Source organism: Staurois parvus, unplaced genomic scaffold (genome assembly GCF_062004578.1).
Source record: "Staurois parvus isolate SC_StPar_1 unplaced genomic scaffold, SC_StPar_1.0 ptg000267l, whole genome shotgun sequence".
Lineage (NCBI taxonomy): Eukaryota > Metazoa > Chordata > Amphibia > Anura > Ranidae > Staurois > Staurois parvus.
Window position 1 is genome coordinate 988,612 of NW_028318063.1, and position 21,558 is coordinate 1,010,169.

Sequence of the window (21,558 nt, forward strand, 5' to 3'; positions counted from 1 at the left end):
TCCTCTGGAACTCTCTACCCCAATCTATCAGACTACTCTGCCCAGTTTCAGGCAATCTCTGAAAACCTATCTCTTCAGGTAAGCCTATCCTGCCTTTAGCTAATAATGGAATCTTCTATTAAACCTACCAGTCCATTCCCCACAGTTATTACCTTTTGTACCACCAGTTTCTCCCTCTTAGATTGTAAGCTCCAAGGAGCAGGGCCCTCCTAACCCTTTTGTATTGAACTGTATTGTTGCTGTATTGTCTCTCATTATATTGTACAGGGCTGAGCAAACTGTTGGCGCTATATAAATCCTGTATAATAATAATAAAATAATAATAATGAAGACGAAAAACCTTGAGCCTTTACAACCACTTTAATTCCCTCCATAGGTTGAATGTTATTCATTCATAAAATATAGAGTGGTTTGGAAAAATAAAAAAATACCACATTATGGACACTAGAAGGAGATAAAGATCATAGGAAATAGGCATTCGGTACGTTATGTCGCATGTTAATGTGTGTTGTGTTAAGGCAGCTCATTCATTGCAGGCTGCCACCACACTCCAGCTTGCCCAAAGCGGACATAACCCGTTTTTTTAAAAGCAAAGCAAAAATGTGATTTGGCACCTGAATGTGGTCCGCATTCCTGTGCAATTCAGTGTAGTGCAATTTTTAACCCATTCATTTGAATGATTAGAATAAGAAAACAGAAGGCTATGACGTACTGCTTTGTGTTATCTTCTGAATATTCGATGATATGATCTGCGCAAGCTGCATGGGGTCTCTTGTATCATAAGCCATGGTTGCTTTGTACCCGCGATCTTGTTCACATCAAAAATGGCCAGGAAATGTGCTGCCACCTGAAAAAAAAAAACAGATTAAATGAAATGAATACAGCGCCGGGGACACAAAGACTGGCGAAGAACCAGCCAGGGTGAGTAAGTGTCCTTTTTTTTTATAAAAGTCACCAACTACAGGATTTGTAACTGCTGACTTTTAACCACTTGCCCTCCTGAGGATTTACCCCCCTTCATGACCAGGCCATTTTTTGCATTACGGCGCTGCGTTACTTTGACAATTACGCAGTCATGCAAAGCTGTACTCAAATTGACATCCTTTTTTTCCAACGAATTGAGCCTTCATTTGGTGGTATTTGATCGCCTGTGCGTTTTTAATTTTTTGCGCTATAAACAAAAAGACCGACAATTTTGAAAAACAATATTTTGGACTTTTTGCTATTAAACATGTCCAGTAAAAAAATCCAAAAATAAAATTTCATCATAAATTTAGGCCAAAATGTATTCTGCTCCATGTCTTTGCTAAAACATAATCCCAGTAAGTGTAAATTAATTGGTTTACGTGAAAGTTATAGCGTTTACAAATAGCGGTATAGATAATGGGATTTTTTTTGTTCTGCTAGTAATGGCGTCGATAAGCGACTTTTAGCCGGACTGCGGTGGACATTCTGACACTGGGGGGAACTAACTTGGTGTCACTGACGCCCCAGTGACACCAGTACAGTGATCATTGCTAAAAAAAAAAAAAAAGCACTGACACTACTAATGACACTGGGCAGGAAGGGGTTAATGTGAGGGGCGATCAAAGGGTTAACTGGGTGCTGGGAGTGTTTTACTAGGGGGCGGGGGGTGTTTTCTTCACTGTAAGCACACTGATCGGGATGGCTGTACTGTGCACAGCCATCCCGAGCAGTGTACCTGAACTGACAGGTAGGAAGATTGTTTGTAAACAAAACAATCTTCCTCCCCGTTGGAGATGCTCGGTAATCACCGGGTGCTGGTGGGTAATTACCGGCTGGGACCCAGTGATTGACATTCGCAGCCGTGAATGGTAGCGCAGGTAGGGTGCGCGCACCCCCTACCCGGAAATGCAAAATCAAGTATATATACATGATCCTGCGCACAGATGCCGCCCTGTAGCAGTATATATACTATATGGCGGTCCTTAAGCGGTTCATTTTTTTTCCCTAGAGACTGAAGATCCTCTTTTAGGCTCTGTTCACACTTGTGCGACTCCAAAGTCCTCAGACTTCCATTTCGCTCTTAATAATACCTCGTCATTCGGTCCTCATCATCTCTTCTCTACTTTTAACTCTCAACTTTTTCCAACACACCCTCCACCCAGTAACTCACTCACTGTTCATGAGATTGACAATCACTTCAAAAACAAGATTGATACAATTCGTGGGGGCATCTCCACTGCACAGATATCTATCTCACCTAACACACCCTGTACAAAACCACCCTCAACATTTTCCTCTTTTGACCTGGCTACTACCAAAGAGGTCTGGAACGTTTTCTCAGAAGAACACTTTACCACCTGTCCTTTGGTTCCTGTTCCCTCACAACTTCTACAGTCACCCTCTTCCTCTATCCTATGCTCCTTCACTCACATCTTCAATCTTTCCCTCTCTACTGGCACCTTCCACTTCCTTCTAAAACATACGCTGATCACCCCATGCTTAAAAATCCCTCACTGGATCCAGTCAGCCTAAACTTAAGACCCATCTCTTTGCTCCTGTTTAACTTTTAGAACACAGTCTACAACTTTCTGAGTTCCTACTTTACTGACAACAACCTTCTTGACCCCTTACAGGCTGGCTTTCGCTTACTACACTCCACTGAAATTGCCCTACTAAAACTCACTAATAATTTACTAATTGCTGAAACCAATGTCAACTACTCCATACTCTAACTACTAGACTTTTCTGCAACCTTTGATACTGTTGACCATCCCCTCCTCCTCAAAAAAAAATTCCACTCTCTTGGCCTTCAAGACTCTGCTCTCTCCTGGTTCTTCCTCTATCACAGCACTCCTTCAGTGTTACCTGTAACTTTCTCCTCTTCTCCACTTTCTCTTTCTGTAGGGGTCCCCCAAGGCTCTGTCCTTGGACTCCTTCTCTTGATAAACTCCCATGGCTTCCAGGATCATCTCTATGGTGATTACACACCTCACCTCATCTCACTTCTTCAGGCTCCTCTCGTGTTACTAAGTGACATCAACATACCACGTCCTCAAACTCAATCTTTCTAAAAACTGAGCTTGTAATATTACCTCCCCTGACTTCTCCATCAAGATCAATAATACAACCTTCAGTCCCTCCCCTCATACCAGGGTACTAGGTGTAATGCTGGACTCTGAGCTGTCCTTTTAGCCTGAAATACAATCACTGTCCAAATAATGTAGACTTCAACTCGTAACATCTCCAAAATATTTCCCTTGAAACCAATAAACAACTTATTCACTCTCTAGTTATGTCTCGCCTTGACTATTGTAACTCCCTCCTCATTGGCCTACCTAATCACAGGCCTCTCCAGTCTATCATGAATGCTGCTGCCAGGCTCATCTACCTTACTAACTGTTCTATATCCAGCACCCCTCTCTGCCAATCCCTCCACTTGCTTCCCATTGCCCAACAAATAAAATTCAAAACATTAACAATGAAATACAAAGCCTTTTACAACTCTGCCCAAAGCTACATCACCAATCGTGTCTGCAAATTTCACCCAAACTGTCATCTCTGCTCCTCCCAAGACCTCCTGCTCTCTAGCTCACTTGTCTCCTCCTCTGATGCTCATCTCCAGGATGTCTCCAGAGCCTCTCCCATCCTCTGGATATCCCTACCCCAATCTGTCTGGCTATCGCCAACTCTATCCACTTTTAGGCAATCCCTGAAAATCTACCTCTTCAGGAAATCCGATCCTGCCTTCAGCTAATAACCAAATCTTCTATTTCTCCCATCAATTCATCCCCCACAGTTTTTACCTTTTGTTCCACCAGCCCCTCCATATTAGATTGTAAGCTCCTAGGAGCAGGGCCCTCCTAAACCTCTTGTATTGAATTGTATTGTTGCTGTATTGTCTCCCTTTATATTGTAAACTGCTGAGCAAACTGTTGGCACTATATAAATCCTGAATAATATTTAGATGCAGGAGCCCAAATGAATGGGAGGTAGACAGCTCCTGTACTAATTGAGGCTAATCCCTTCTGCATAGAAACCAATCAGCTTCTAACCTCAGCTTGTTCAATGAAGCTTTGGCAATGAAACCTGGAAGCTGATTGGTTTCTATGCAGAAGGGAGTCTGATTTTGGACTCTCCAGCTTTAGTAAATAAATCCCACTCTGTCATCACTTGCAGGTAATTGCTCCATAACCTATTACATGCGAAGAGCTGTGATTAGTCACAGGATCTGTCAGCCTCCCATTGCTTTCAATGGAGCTACATCCTACATCTATAGTAATTGCCAGGAACCCCCACTGGAGTTCTCATATGTAAACAGCCCCATTCACAAGTGTGAGGAGGGCCTTATTCTTCAATAAAATATGCATACATAGAAAAACCACAGGGACATAATTTTCACCTTGATTCATGGGACGATCATTTGAATACATATCCTAAAGGCCTCTGTTCACACAAATATGTTTTAAGTACAGTGCAATTACAAAAAAAGCTCTTTGCTGCATCTTTGAAGGACCATCTTAATCAGAACCTTCATTACATAGAATTCAATGGTAACACATGTGAAGCACACAGCATGTTATCTGCAAAGGGTCTAAGACTTGTTGCACTGTGTTAATGCCCATGGTGCCCTGCAGTGCAATTAATTTCTAATGGCTCCCCAACACACCTTACCAGTGAACCTGGGCTGCATTACCATACATAGCGTATGCAACTTTTCTGGCACACAAGGCAGCCTATGTATATAAACGGGCTGCCATTACGCGATGCACATTAATGTTCCAACATAACACAGACTACAGGTGACCTGTTTCCCCATTCAGTTCTTATCTAGTCTGCTTCTTCATCTCACCACTCTGTAACATGCACTCCCTACTCCTCCTTCTCACAGCTGTATCCTCTCTCTTCAAACTCTCTCTCCTTCACCCCTCTTCTCCACCTCGCAGCTTATATATATCACCCTCACTCCTGTCTTCACCTTACTACTATACTTATCAACTCCTGCTAATTCTGAACCCACATACTAATAAAACCTCCAGAACACTGGAACCTGTCCCTCCATATAAGTCATACTCCCATATTACCTCCCTCACCCTTCTGCTTCTACTAACATCTGGAGACATTTTCCCAAATCCTGGGCCACCATCTTTTTCTTTTGATCAACACACCCGGCACCCCCTACACCCCCTATCCTCTAATAGCAGCCGCAACCCACACAATCTAGTTACTATTCCTCTTCTTCCTAGAACCAGCCTCCCCTTTTCCTGTGCCCTCTAGAATGCCCGCTCTGCCTATAACAAACTCACCTCTGTCCATGACCTTCATTTTTATCACAATCTCCTTTAACCTACTTGCAATTACGGAAACTTGGCTTCATGAATCTGACTTTCCTTCACCTGCTGCCCTCTCCCATGGTGGTCTCCTCTGGACACACTCTCACAGGCTTAGTGGATGAAAAGGAGGTGGAGTGGGAATCCTCCTATCCCCTCAAAACACTTTTCAGGTCCTTCATTCACCTCCTTCTCTGTCCCTCGCCTCATTTGAAGTTCACTCTATTCGTCTATTCTCTCCAGTTTCTTTAAGAATTGATGTGATCTACCGACCTCCTGGACTAGTATTAAGCTTTCTTGATGACTGCTCTGCCTGGCTGCCTTACTTTCTCTCTTCTGAAATTCCCACAATCATTCTTGGTGACTTCAACATCCCTGTCAATCTTACCACTTCTGCTAGCTCTAAACTTCTGAGCCTAACCACTTCTTTTGAACTAAAACAATGGACACATGCTTCTACTCATTCGAATGGTAACTGCCTCGACCTTGTATTCTCCTACCTATGCACTCCTTGCAACCTTACCAACTTCCCTTTTCCTCTTTCTGATCACTCCCTTATTAGCTTCACTCTCTCCTTGGCTTGCTCCTTCTTGTCTTCCAACTACCAGACAGCTACCCGTAGAAACCTTTGTTATCTTAACCCTTCTCTTCTTTTTTCAGCAACAGATTGTCTCTATGACAAAATCTCAGCGCTGTCCTGCCCCAACCTGGCCACTTCTGTATACAACAGTTCACTGTCATCCACCGTGGACACATGGTCTCCCCTCATTACACACAGAATTAGGCCCTGACCGCTACCACATTACCAGATGCCTCAAAAAATGTAGCCGTGCTCTTGAGCATTTATGGCGTAAGACTAAGACCCAGCAAGACTTCGACCAATATAAATCTGCCCTTCAGAAAAAAAATTTTTGTCTCCACACTGCCAAACAGACCTATTTTATCACTCTCTTTAGCACCCTCTCATGCAATCCCCATCAACTCTTTTCTACCTCTCTAACTCTCTACTTCGTTCTTCTTTACCTCCACCCACTAACTCACTCACTCACTGCCCAGGAGATCACTAATCACTTCAAAAATAAGAGTGATACAATTGGTGACGAGATTTCCACTGTACGGATATCTCCCTCACCCTACACTCCTTGTCCACCTGCACAATCTCTGCACAATCTCTACTTACCTTGTTTAACCCAGGTACTATAGAGGAGGTTGGTAAACTTTTTTCTAAAGCCCACCTAACCACCTGTCCCCTGGACCCTGTTCCCTCGCAAATACTATGGTCACTCTCTGTGTCTATCCTTCATTCTTTAACTCATATCTTCAATCTCTGCCTTTCTACTGGCATCTTCCCTAACTCTCTAACACATGCGCTAATCACCCCCATACTTAAAAAGGCCTCACTGGACCCCACCAATCTTAATAGCCTAAGACCCATCTCCTTACTCCCTTTTGCCTCCAAACTCCTTGAACGTCTAGTCTACAACTGGCTGGGCTGCCACCTTAGTGAGAATAACCTTCTCGTTCCCCTTCAGTCTGGATTTCGCCCACAACACTCCACAGAAACTGCTCTCCTAAAACTCGCAAACGACTTGCTAACCACTGAAACTAATGGTCACTATTCCGTACTCTTACTCTTGGACCTCTCCGCTGCCTTTGACACAGTTGACCACCCCCTCCTCCTCAAAAAACTCTATTTACTTGGTCTCCGTGACTGTACTCTCCGGTGGCTCGAATCTTACCTATCTCACCGAACCTTCAGTGTTACTTACAACTCTACTTCCTCCTCTCCTACTCCTCTTACTGTCGGGGTCCCTCAAGGTTCTGTCCTTGGACCTCTCCTATTCTCGATCTACACTTCTTCCTTGGGTCAGCTGATAGCTTCCCAAGGCTTCCAATACCATTTCTATGCTGATGACACACAAATCTATCTCTCTACTCCTCAGCTCACCCCATCCGTTTCCTCATGTATCACCGATTTACGAACAGACATATCAGACTGGATGTCACACCACTTCTTAAAACCCAATCTATCCAAAACTGAACTCATAATATTTCCTTGTTCCTCTTCCCCTGATTTCTCGGTCAGGATCAATAGCACCACTATCAACCTATCTTTTCAGGCCCACATCCAATCCCTGTCCAAATCATGCAGCCTCAACCTCCGCAACATCTCCAAAATTCGCATCTTTTTAACCAATGATACCACAAAGCTCCTAATTCACTACCCTGTTATCTCTCGCCTCGACTACTGCAACTCCCTCCTCATTGACTTACCTTTACATAGGCTATCCCCCCTGCAGTCCATCATGAATGCTGCTGCCAGGCTCATCCACCTTACCAACTGTTCAGTGTCTGCTACCCCTCTCTGCCAATCCCTCCACTGGCTTCCACTCGCCCAACAAATAAAAATTAAATTACTGACTACTTACAAAGCCATCCACAACTCTGGCCCCAGCTACATCACCAACCTGGTCTCAAAATATCAACCAAACCGCTCTCTTCGATCCTCCCAAGACCTTCTGCTCTCTAGTTCCCGTGTCACTTCCTCCCATGTTCGCCTCCAGGACTTCTCTTGAGCTTCTCCCATCCTATGGAACTCCCTACCCCAATCTATCTCCTAATCACCTTTAGACTATCCCTGAAAACCTCTCTCTTTAAAGAGCATATCCTGCTTCTACTTAGTAAACCTAGTGGTAGGCCACGTAAAATGACAGAGTGGGGTCAGCGAATGCTGAAGTGCACAGAAGTTGCCAACTGTCTGCAGAGTCAATAGCTAAAGACCTCCAAACTTTGTGTGGCCTTCAGATTAGCACGCCTTACATCACCAAGTGCAATGCAAAGCGTCAAATGCAGTGGTGTAAAATATGCCACCACTGGACTCTAGAGCAGTGGAGACGTGTTCTCTGGAGTGACCAATCACGCTTCTGTGTCTGGCAATCCGATGGACGTATCTGGGTTTGGCGGTTGCCAGTAGAATGGTACTTGCCTGACTGCATTGTGCCAAGTGTAAAGTTTGAAGTTTGGTGGAAAGGGGATTATGGTGTGGGGTTGTTTTTCAGGGGTTGAACTTGGCTCCTTAGTTTCAGTAAAGGGAACTCTTAAGGCATCAGCATACCAAGACACTTTGGACAATTTCATGCTCCCACCTTTGTGGGAAGAGTTTGGGGATGGCCCCTTCCTGTTCCAACATGACTGCACACCAGTGCACAAAGCAAGGTCCATAAAGACATAGATGAGCGAGTTCGGGGTGGAGGAACCTGACTGGCCTGCACAAAGTCCTGACCTCAACCTGATAGAACACCTTTGGGATGAATTAGAGTGGAGACTGCGAGCCAGGTCTTCTCGTCCGACATCAGTGCCTGACTTCACAAATGCACTTCTGGAAGAATGGTCAAACATTCCTGTAGACACACTCAACCTTGTGGACAGCCTTCCTAGAAGAGTTGAAGCTGTTATAGCTGTAAAGGGTGGGCCAACTCAATATTGAATCCTACGGTCTAAGGTTCCATGCACACAGGGCGCTTTAACCACTTGCCCTCCTGAGGATTTACCCCCCTTAATGACCAGGCCTCTTTTTGCTACTCGGCGCTTCACTAATTCAACTGATAATTGCGCGGTCATGCAATGCTGTTTCCAAACGAAATTTACGTCCTTTTTTTCACACAAATAGAGCTTTCTTTCGGTGGTATTTGATCACCTGTGCGCTTTTTATTTTTCACGCTATAAACAAAAAAAGACCACAAATTTTGAAGAAAAACGATATTTTTTACTTTCAGCTATAAAAAATATATAGTAAACTCAAAGTTAGTTATAAATTTAGGCCAAAATGTATTCTGCTACATGTTTTTGGTAAAAAAAAATCCCAATAAGTGTATATTGATTGCTTTGTGTGAACGTTATAGTGTCTACAAACTATGGTATAGATACTGCAATTTACGCCATTTTTTTCCTATACAGCGCTGCGCTAGTTTAACGGACAATTGTGCGGTCATGCAATACGGTACATAAATGAAATTTACATCCTTTTTTTCCCACAAATTGAGTTTTCTTTCGGTGGTATTTGATCGCCTGTGCGTTTTTTTATTTTTTGCGCTATAAAAAAAAGCTGACAATTTTGAGGAAAAAAAACAATATTTTGGACTTCTTGCTATAAAACATGTCCAGTAAAAGAAAATTAAAAAATCAAATTTAGTCATAAATTTCTGCTAAAATGCATTTTGCGACATGTCTTTGCTACAAAAAACCCCAATATGTGTAAATTAATTGGTTTACGTGAAAGTTATAGCGTTTACAAATAGCGGGAAAGATACCGGGATTTTTAATTTTTTTTTATACTAATAATGGCGGCGATCAGCGACTTATGGCGGGACTGCGGCGGACATTCTGACACTGGGGGGAACTGACTTGGGGTCACTGACATCCCCAGTGACACCAATACAGTGATCAGTGCAAAAAAAAAAAACACTGACACTGTACTAATGGCACTGGGGAGGAAGGGGTTAAGTTTATTATTCAGGGAAAGGGTTAACTGTGTGAGGGGAGCAATTTACTAGGGGGCGGGGTGTGTACTGCAGGGAACACCTCTGATCGGGACAGATAAACTCTTCTGTCCCGATCAGCGTGTCCTGGAGCTGTCAGGGAACTGACAGAAAGCACAGTTACTGCAGCCCTGCTCTCTGTCACTGATTGCCGCTAATCGTCGGGACATAGCCGGTAACGACCGGCTGTGACCCGGGGACTGACATCCGCGGCCGTGATCGGCAGGACAGGTAGGGTGGCGGCGCGCCTCCTACCTGTTTCAAAAACACACATTTTAAAACGTGGTTTTGCCCAGCCGTGCCACCCTGCCACCGTATTTCTACAGTGGCTGGACGGCAAGCGGTTAATAAAGCTGGTAACGTTAGCTGTATAGTCACATTAAAAACTTGAGTTTTCTGATTTTTTTTTAGCGTTTTTGCATGAACGTTTTGCTGCGTATTTTTTTTTACTCAAAAAAAGTCCAAAAATGCCAGTTTGCAGCAATTTACCGCGTTTTTCAGCGTTAGAGCGTTTTTACAGCTAAAAAACTCCTCTAGAAACCCACTAGTTCTGGGGGGTTTTTTTACAGCCAAAAAACGCCCCTGCCAAAAAACATTGATTACAGTCTCTGTGTGCATGGACACATAGGATAACATGCTGGGGAGTTTGCTGGCTGTAGAAAAAAAACATCAAAAGCAGCCGCTATAAAAACGTCCAGCGTGTATGAGGACTGGGATGCCATTAAAGTTCATGGGTGTGAAAAGGCAGGCGTCATGATACTTTTGGAAATATAGTGTATGTTCCTGAGAAATGGCCCTAAGGCCACTTGAGCAACACTACCATGTCACGTTTTTAGCCCTTTATTTGCGTGTTTTTGGAATGCTTTTTTGGAGCAGCACCATTCATTTCAATGGGCCTCCCTTCGCTTCACGAATGCACTAAGGAAGCTTATGTACCACATTTGTGCGGGCAGCTGTCAGTTCAGGGGCAACAAGGATGCAGTGTGATACGCATTGCAGCACACACGTTGCTTGTTTTTTTTAAACTTTATTTGAAGTATCACAAAGTGACACGTCATTGATGTCTCCATACAGCAGTGCAGTGTCATGCATCGCCTTCTAGTACGCCGTGGTAAAATATTTCATATCTGCATTTTACTGCAGCGCCCTACAGTTATGTATTGTAAACTTTTCTATATGCCCTAGCAGTGACCAGCACAGGTCCATTGTGGAGAAGCGCGGGTAGTTTCCCACACCACGTTCAAAATGTACTGCAGTTGCGTTCTGCAGCAAGTGTCAAAGTTAACTTAACAACACCCCACACGCAGTGCGTTTGCTTGCAGCGGATCACATAGTACAGTAGTACCATGCGATCCAGTTCCTGTGTGTATTTTTAACTTCTTTCTGCCCGGCCTATTGCAATATGGCGGCCGAGCCCAAATATCCTGGGAGGACGTCACATATTGTCCTCCCAGGATCGGGCCACACTCCGGCATGATCTATCACCGGCTGTGTCCACAAGACATGGTTGATGACAGATCAATACATCAGCCCACTGCCAGTGTCATGTGATTGCTATGACCTGTCACAGCAGATCACATGAGAGTTGTAAACAATGAATATCCTGGGAGGACATCACATGATGTCCTCCCAGGATCAGGCCACACTTTGGCACGATCTATCACCGGCTGTGTACACAAGACATGGCTGATGACCGATCACTACATCGGCCAACTGCAGTGTCATGTGATTGCTGTGACCCATCAGAGCAGATCACATGACAGTTGTAAACAATGAATGGCTTCCTTTCATGCCATTCATTGCTTAAAACTCTGCTGAGAGCTATGATTGGTCACATTGATCACATGTACAGACTGACCCAATCACAGCCCATCTGTAGCATGTGATCAGCTATGGCCAATCACAGCTGATCACAACTACTGAATGAAACAGTTTCATTCAGCAAAAATGCTTGCTTATACCAATGAAATCTGTTGATATAAGCAATCATAATGTGTTAAAAAAAATCCTGATCACTTGCCCAGAGTAGTGCAATGTTACTATGGTAACATTGTATTGCTCTGGTCACAGGAATAGAAAAAAATAATTAAAAAATGTTTTAAAAATATTTTTTTTGTTTTTGTTTTTACATACTGTTGCCAGTCAGTGTCCCTGATCGCCGCCGCGCCAGTTATAGGATGATGCTGTATTGCATTGGTGACAGTACATACAAAAAAAATTGTGACACTTTTTTTTCTCATTTCATCATTTTCCACAAAACTGTGATAAAACTATGACAACTTCAAAAAAACTCACCAAGCCTCTAACTTAATACCTCTATTTTCCGAAAAGTGGTCATTTTGGGGGTATTTGTACTTCCCTGGCGTTTTTGGGCTTCAATAAATGAGATACATCAGGATTTATAATTTTTTATATATATACCATAGTTTGTGGATTCTATAACTTTCATACTAACACTGATTGGGTTATTTACACCAAAGACATGTAGCAGAATACATTTTGGCCTAAATTTGCGTAGAAAGAATTTATTTGTAAAATGCTATAACAGAAACGAAGAAAAACAAATTGTTTTCAAAATGTTCGTTTTTTTTGTTTATAGCGCAAAAAATGAAAAAGCCAGTGGTGATTAAATACCACCAAATGAAACTTCTATTTCTGTGAATACAATAAAAAATGATACAAAGTTCATATGGGTACAGTGTTGCATGACTGCGCAATTGTCATTTAAAGTGCATAAGTGCTGAAAGAAGAAAATTGGTCTGGGCAGGAAGGGGGTAAAATTGCCCGGTAGGCATGTGGTTAAAGAAGTGCATGTACTACTTTTGGTGTGGTCTGGCGCAATTTCAGCCCATTTGCTCCAATGGAATTGCACTGCACTGCGATCGCATGTGATTCATGGTGTGAAGGATTAAAATGAATGTAAGATAAATGTAAAGGAGTAACTCATCCCTTTAAAACCGAACATAGTTCGGTTACACAGGTTCTGAGGCTCATTTAATGCAGATAAGACACTAAGACCCCGTTCACACTGGATGCGAATTGGCATGTGATTTGCATGTCATGCGACTTGCAAATCGCAGCCTATTGTCCGCAATTAGAGTGGTCATATCTGTGCGGTTCTGACTTGGTCAGACCCGCACCGATTTCTAAAGTGGTACATGCACTACTTTTGGTGCGATTTCCATAGACATCCGTATCAGATGTCTTGCAAATCGCACCTGAAATCAGCTTGTCATTCGACTTTGAAATTGTGCGACTTCACTGTAAGTTGCGCGATATCAAAGTTCGGTTTGATGTGACCGGGGGCTAAGTGAGGTATTTACCATCTTAATCAGCCACAGAACCTGTGTGTTTGGTCTTAGGGCTCTTTCACATTTTTCAGGCGGACCCTATCGGAACCTCCATTCTCCGTTTACACCCGCCAACATCTGATCCACCAAAAAGGGACGGACGGGGATCCAATTCCCCTTTTATCCATCGGATGAAAACGGACAGGCGGTCCATCATCATCTGACCGCCCATAGAGGAGAGCGAGCTGGTCTGTGTGTGTTATCCGCTTGCTCAGTGGGGATCAGCGGAGAGATCCACCGCTGAGCAAGTGGATCCAATAAGCAGGTCCAACCCTAAGTAGCTAGCACCAGACAACCTCACGCACTGCACCCCCCCCCCCCCCCAGTACTCGCTGCACTTACCTCCGGGGATGCTGAGCGATCAGTTCTTCTCTGTACAGCGCTTCCTGGATGGACCAGATCGATTCACAGTGATGGCGCTGACCAATCAGAATCTATCTAGTCTATCCTGAAAGTGCTGCACGGAGAAGAGCAAGGATTTCTCCAGACCGGCTGAGGGGGTGCTGACAGCTCGGCAACCCCAGAGGTAAGTAGAGGGGGTGGGGAAGGTATCTGATGTTAGTTTACCTTTACATTTTTTCTGTAAGCCTGGGTTCACACTGATGCGGTGCGGCATATTACATGTGATTCGCACAGGAACCGCACCGCTTTCCTGTGCAAATCACATACAAATTGTGTGCGGTGCGATTGGCGCCATACATTTTGTATGGCTCCAATCGCTTCGCATCTGCACCAAAAAAGTGCAGGAGCCTTTTTTTGGTCCGCACTAGAATCGGATCGCACGGGTATTAACACCCATGCGATCCGATTCTGCGCACTGCGTTTTGCAAACCAATTTTGGGGTATTGTTAACATACACACCCGCAGCAGTTCGCATGAATGGGGTGTGAATGTGATGTGGTGCGGAATTTGTACACAAACCGCTGCAAATTCCGCACCGCATCAGCGTGAACCTGGGCTAAAGATGAACTAACCCTTTCAATTGACAGCTGGCACCCAACGTTTGTGTATTTCTCTGTTTGTCAACAGACCGGCTCCTAACAAAAATCCTGCCTGCTCCTGGATTTGACAGACCGGCTCTTAGGACTCCAGATCCATTGATCCACCCATACAGCAAACAGCGGCAATGGCAGTTACAGGAACCGATTTATAAAATCTGCCTTTCCTAAACAACGCTGGGATCTTTCATGCGTGTCGTGGCCATATCACTGTCCATCTGCTGTAGAACCAGAAGTCCCAGCATGCCGGTGTAGAGAAGTGTGCGAACAGGAAAGGACTGACACTGCTCCTCCTGCCATCACATGATCAGAGTTCAGTCTGGATTTCCTGAGCAACAACAGGGAGACTCCCTCCCCCGCACACATCAATGGAATGTGCAGCTTTACAAGAGTTAACAATGGCCGGTCATGTGATCCTATTAAACCTTCTAATAAATCCCGGAGCGATAGATTGGAATGGATCGCCTGCGATGATAATAAATCGCAGAATGTGTCCCCAGTGTAAAGATGTGATTACTTCTTGTGTGATCAGGCGGCAGCTTCCTTGTGACAATCTGAACGTTGGGCTGAGATCACAACCATCAGATCCATGGTGGATGTATCAAATGATCCCTGCATGCTGATCACAGCCTGTCCCCCCCCTGATTACAATGCAATCTCATACCTGTCTGTGTCCAGCGGCCTCAGTCTGCTCCTCACACCCCAGTGACAGGCAGCGCATACTCAGTGTACTGGGAAGGAGGGGCTGCACTCTCACAGCATAGGAAGTGTGCTCTGCATTAGGCAACTCATTTGATCAGCATAGTCAGTGTGCTGAGACTTCCTGCTGTCAGCTCTGTGGGCACAAATGAAAGCAGATGGGCTGGCTGTTCATCTACATGGTTGTACGCCTACATTTTGCTTTTATTCCACCCAGCTTTGTTGTAGGCTGGGACCGCATCGCTGCATTTTTTTATTGCATTTGCAGATCTCCAGAAACGCATTTCAATCCATTTAACCTCATTTCCTATACGTCCCGATCACATCTACGCAGTTTCTTGCAATGCGTTTTTTTGGGAGCTTTTTTGGAAAGGGGCGAGGACTTTAAGGCTAGGTTCACACCTATGTAGTTTGCGTTTGATCAGTTTCTGCAGTGCTTTTTGCGGTCCGTTTTGTGTTTTCGACACGTTTTTTAATTTTATTTTGTTCTATTTCTCTTGTTGCTAGGCAGATTAAAACTCAAAACTGCATCAAAAATGCTTCAAAAAGGCACTACATGCTTTTCTGCAGCATTTTCATTGAAGTCTGTAGAACCAAAAAACAACTTTTTGAACTTAAAAAAAGTCTATGACCTTTTTCAAAAAACGCACTGGGTGAAAACATGGGGATGATCAGTTTCTGCAGTGCTTTTTGCGGTCTGTTTTGCGTTTTCGACACGTTTTTTAATTTAATTTTATTCTATTTATCTTATTCTACTTCTCTTGTTGCTAGGCAGATTAAAACTCAAAACTGCATCAAAAATGCTTCAAAAAGGCACTACCTGCTTTTCTGCAGCGTCTTCATTGAAGTCTGTAGAACCAAAAACGCAACTTTTTACACTTAAAAAAAGTCTCTGACATTTTTCAAAAAACGCACTGGGTGAAAACGTGGGGATGATAAGTTTCTGCAGTGCTTTTTGCGGTCCGTTTTGCGTTTTCGCACATGCGTTTTTGGCACGTTTTTTTCTATTTATTTTATTTTATTCTATTTCTCTTGTTGCTATGCAGATTAAAACTTGCACTTAAAAAAAAGTCTCTGACATTTTTCAAAAAACGCACTGGGTGAAAACGTGGGAATGTGAACGTGCCCCACTTGCAGCGCAGTGCGTTTTTTTTTTTTTTGGAAAGGGGCAAGGACTTTAAGGCTAGGTTCACACCTATGCAGCTTGCGTTTGATCCATTTCTGCAGTGCTGTTTGCGGTCCGTTTTGCACTTTTGTGCACGTGCGTTTTTGACGCGTTTTAAATTTTTATTTTATTCTGTTTTTCTTGTTGCTAGGCAGATTAAAACGCATAAAAAAGTACTACATGCTTTTCTGCAGCGTTTTCATTGAAGTCTGTAGAACCATAAACGCAACTTTTTGCACTTAAAAAAAGTCTCTGACCTTTTTAAAAAAACGCAGTGGGTGAAAACGTGCGGGTGATCAGTTTCTGCAGTGCTTTTTGTGGTCTGTTTTGCGTTTTCACACATGCGTTTTTGACACGTTTTCTAATTTAATTGTATTCTATTTCTCTTGTTGCTAGGCAGATTAAACCTCAAAACTGCATCAAAAAGGCACTACATGCTGTTCTGCAGCGTTTTCATTGAAGTCTGTAGAACCAAAAACGCAACTTTTTGCACTTAAAATAAGTCTCTGACCTTTTTCAAAAAACGCACTAAGTTTAAATGTGGGGATTTGAACATGTCCCACATGCAGTGCGGTGCGTTTTTTTTTGGAAAGGGGCAAGGGCTTTAAGGTTAGGTTCACACCTATGCAGCTTGTGTTTGATCCATTTCTGCAGTGCTGTTTGCGGTCCGTTTTGCGTTTTTTGCACATGCATTTGTGCACATGCGTTTTTGACGCGTTTTAAATTTTTATTTTAGCCTGTTTTTCTTGTTGCTAGGCAGATTAAAACGCATAAAAAATGCTTTATAAAAGTACTACATGCTTTTCTGCAGCGTTTTCATTGAAGTCTGTAGAACCAAAAACGCAACTTTTTGCACTTAAAAAAAAGTATCTGACCTTTTTAAAAAACGCACTGGGTGAAAACGTGGGGATGATCAGTTTCTGCAGTGCTTTTTGCGGTCTGTTTTGCGTTTTCACACATGCGTTTTTGACACGTTTTTTAATTTAATTTTATTGTTTATTTTATTCTATATTTCTTGTTGCTAGGCAGATTAAAACTCAAAACTGCATCAAAAAGGCACTACATGCTTTTCTGCAGCGTTTTCATTGAAGTCTGCAGAACCAAAACACAACTTTTTGCACTTAAAAAAGTCTCTGACCTTTTTAAAAAAAACGCACTGGGTGAAAATGTGGGGATGTGAACGTGTCCCACATGCGTTTTTTTTTTTTTGAAAGGGGCAAGGACTGTAAGGCTAAGTTCACACCTATGCAGTTTGCGTTTGATCAGTTTCTGCAGTGCTTTTTGCGGTCCGTTTTGTGTTTTCGTACATGCGTTTTTGACACTTTTTTAAATTTTATTTTATTCTATTTCTCTTGTTGCTAGGCAGATTAAAATGCAAAACACATAAAAAAAGTACTACATACTTTTCTGCAGCGTTTATATTGACGTCTGTAGAACCAAAAATGCAACTTTTTGCACTTAAAGTCTCTGACCTTTTTCAAAAAACGCACTGGGTGAAAATGTGGGGATGTGAACGTGTCCCACATGCAGTGTGGTGCGTTTTTTTTTTTTTGTGAAAGGGGCAAGGACTTTAAGGCTAGGTTCACACCTATGCAGTTTGTGTTTGATCCATTTCTGCAGTGCTGTTTGTGGTCTGTTTTGCGGTTTTTGCACATGCATTTTGCGCACATGCGTTTTTTACGTGTTTTTAATTTTTATTTTATTCTGTTTTTATTGTTGCTAGGCAGATTAAAACGCATAAAAAATGCATCAGAAACGTACCACATGCTTTTCTGCAGCGTTTCCCTTAAAGTCTATAGAACCAAAAATGCAACTTTTTTCATTTAAAAAAGTCTCTGACCCTTTTTAAAAAATGCACCGGGTGAAAACGCGGAGATGTGAACGTGTCCATTAGGAAGTCATGTTAGATGGACTGTAGCGCGTTTCTGCAAAACGCTGCGGAAAACACTTAGGTGTGAACCTAGACTAATACATGCAATGAGGTGCGTTTTTTTTTGGAAAGGGGCGAGGACTTTAAGGCTAGGTTCACACCTATGCAGTTTGCGTTTGATCCATTTTTTGCAGTGCTTTTGCGGTCCGTTTTGCATTATTTCACGTGTATTTGAAGCGTTTTTAAATTTTATTTTATTCTGTTTTTCTTGTTGCTAGGCAGATTAAAATGCAAAACACATCAAAAATGTATCAGAATGCATCAAAAACACACTACAAGCTTTTCTGCAATGTTTCCATTGAAGTCTATAGAACCAAAAATGCAACTTTTTGCATTTTAAAAAGTCTCTGACCCTTTTCAAAAAACGCAACGTGGAGATGTGAACGTGTCCCATAGGAAATCATGTTAAATGGATTGCAGCGCGTTTCTGCAAAACTAATACATGCAAGAGTAATACATGCAGCGCGGTGCGTTTTTTTTTTTTTTTTTTGGAAAGGGGCAAGGACTTTAAGGCTAGGTTCATACCTATGAAGTTTGCGTTTGATCAGTTTCTGCAGTGCTTTTTGCAGTCCGTTTTGCGTTTTTGCACATGCGTTTGACGCATTTTGTAATTTTATTTTATTCTATTTCTCTTGTTGCTAGGCAGATTAAAACTCAAAACGAATCACAAAATGCATCAAAACCGTACTACGTGCTTTTCTGCAGCGTTTCCATTGAAGTCTATAGAGACCAAAAACGCAACTTACATAGTTAGTCTGGCTGAAAAAGACAAAAAAGTCTATCCAGCTCAACCATTAAAAAAAAAAAAAAAAAAAAAGTAATAATCCTACACCCACAGTTGATCCAGAGGAAGGCAAAAAAAACCCAGCAAAGCATCATCCAATTTGCTCCTGAAGGGAAAAATTTTTTTTTGAAAAGGGGCGAGGACTTTAAAGCTAGGTTCACACCTATGCAGCTTGCGTTTGATCAATTTCTGTAGTGCTTTTTGCGGTCTGTTTTGCGTTTTCGCACATGCATTTTTTACGTGTTTTTTATTTTATTTTATTCTATTTCTGTTGTTGCTAGGCAGATTAAAACTCAAAACACATCAAAAACGCATAGAAAAAATGCATCAAAAACGCACTACATGCTTTTCTGCAGTTTCCATTGAAGTCTAAAGAACCAAAAATACAACTTTTTGCATTTAAAAAAGTCTCTGACCATTTTTAAAAAAACTCACCGGGTGAAAACACGGAGATGTGAACGTGTCCCATTGGAAATCATGTTAAATGGACTGTAGCGCATTTCTGCAAAACTCTGCGGAAAACGCTTAGGTGTGAACCTAGGGAAAGACATGCAGCGCGGTGCGTTTTCGGTTCTATAGATTTGAGACCCCATTCACTCGAGCATTTTTCAGCTCAAAGCTTGATGCTCAGAAACGCTCAATAAGTAAAATCCAATTATTTCCAATGGCCCCTGTTCACATTTGAGCGTTGTGTTGCCTGCAGCAAAATGTTTGTCCCCCAAAAAAGTACTTGCGCTACCTTTCAGGCAGATCTGAGTGTTTTGTCCCCATACACTTGAATGGGAAACTCCTGAACGAGCGTTTTTTCAGGCGATTTCAGCTCAAACAGCTGCTATTTCTATTGGCCACAGCAAAAGCGCCTCAATGAAAAACGCCTGAAAAAATGCCTATAATATTTGCAAATCTGCGCAAAGAAATGCTCAAAGAAGCCTGAAAAGAACACCTGAAAAATGCTCAAGCTTAGTGTGAATGGAGCCTCAATGGAATCGCATCAAAAACGCACATATTTGACACAGTTTTGCTGCATTCTCTTGCATGACGACAGATACCTCCTCCTAGCAACACCAACACATGACTCGTCATTAGGCAAAACAAACAGAAACCAATAAAGTTTTCAATGTGCTACATCCAGGGCTCTTTTTCAGCAAGAATGCGGGAAACGCAGTTCCGGCACCTGCAGCACTAAATGTATGTAATGGTAAGGGGTGGTGGGGTGTACTGCAGGTTCCATTGATGCTGGCTGCTGGGGGGGGGGGTCTATTGATGCTGGGGAGGTCTACTGTTGATGGTGGGGGATCTATTGTCGCTGGAGGTGATCTGTTTTTGCGGGGGTGTCTGTTGATGCTGGGGAGGTCTACTGTTGATGGTGGGGGATCTATTGTCGCTAGAGATGATCTGTTTTTGCAGGGGGTGTCTGTTTTTGCTAGGGGGTGTATTGTTGATGGTGGGGGATCTATTGTTGCTGGAGGTGATCTGTTTTGCAGGGGGTGTCTATTGATGCTGGGGAGGTCTGCTGTCTATGGTGGGGAATCAAATGTTGCTGGAGGTGACTATTTTATGCGGGGGGAGGGGTGTCTATTGATGCTGGGGAGGTCTGCTTTTGATGGTAGGGGACCTATTGGTGCTGGGGGTGGGTCTTAAGTTGAGGGAGAGGTCTGCTGTTCCCAGCTGATGGTGGTTGGTGCTGGAGGATCTATTGTTGTGTCTGTTTTTGCTAGGGAGGTCTACTGTTGATGGTGAGAAATCTATTGTTGCTGGAGATGATCTGTTTTTTGCTGAGGAGGTCTATTGTTGATGGTGGGGGATCTATTGTTGCGTGTGGTGATCTACTGTTGGGGGATCTATTGTCGCTGGAGGTGATCTGTTTTGCGGAGGGTGTCTATTGATGCTGGGGTTGTCTACTGTTGATGATGGGGGATCTATTGTTGCATGAGGTGATCTGTTTTTGCTGGGGAGGTCTACTGTTGGTGGTGGGGGATCTATTGTTGTGTGATGTGATCTGTTTTTGCTAGGGAGGTCTACTGTTGATGGTGGAGAATCTATTGCCGCTGGAGGTGATCTGTTTTACAGGGGGTGTCTAATAATGCTGGGGAGGTCTACTGTTGATGGTGGGGGATCTATTGTCTCTGGAGGTGATCTGTTTTTCAGGGGGTGTCTATTGATGCTGGGGAGGTCTACTGTTGATGGTGGGGGATATAATGTCGCTGGAGGTGATCTGTTTTTGCGGGGGGGTCTATTGATGCTGGGAAGGTCCACTGTTGATGGTGGGGGATCTATTGTCGCTGGAGGTGATCTATTTTTTGGGGGGGGGTCTATTGATGCTGGGGACGTCTACTGTTGATGATGGGGGATCTATTGTCACTGGAAGGAATCTGTTTTTGCAGGGGGTGTCTATTGATGCTGGGTAGGTCTGCTTTTGATGGTAGGGGACCTATTGGTGCTGGGGGTGGGTCTTATGTTGAGGGAGAGGTCTGTTGTTCCTAGCTGCTGGAAGATTTATTGATGCTGGAAGTGGGGTGGTCTGTTGTTGTTGCCAGGGGTCTATTGTTGTTTAGGGGGGTCTTTAGTTGCAGAGGGTCTATTGTTGCTAAGAGGGGTCTTTAGTTGCAGGGGGTCTATTGTTGCTTAGGGGGTCTTTAGTTGCATGGGTCGATTGTTGCTGAGGGGGTCTTTAGTTGCAGGGGGTCTGTTGTTGCTGGCTGCAGGGGATCTATTTTACTGCTTTTCTTATTATCATTAACAGATTCCATACAAATTGATACTTTGTTCTGTATTTACTATAAGGGCAGTACTGGGAGGT

General features: G+C 43.2%; 1 protein-coding gene across 1 annotated transcript in view; it reads right to left on the reverse strand.

Annotated features, from left to right (window-relative positions):
• Positions 1–14,995, reverse strand: part of STX7 (syntaxin 7) — a 57,003-nt gene extending 42,008 nt beyond the window's left edge. Inside the window, exons 1-2 of the mRNA XM_089681445.1 lie at positions 14,845–14,995; positions 713–847 (exon numbers count right to left, since the gene is read on the reverse strand). Coding sequence (XP_089537571.1) covers positions 713–788 — 76 coding nt within the window. The 5' untranslated portion in view covers positions 789–847; positions 14,845–14,995. The remainder of the gene's footprint in view (positions 1–712; positions 848–14,844) is intronic.
• Positions 14,996–21,558: the final 6,563 nt, after the last annotated feature.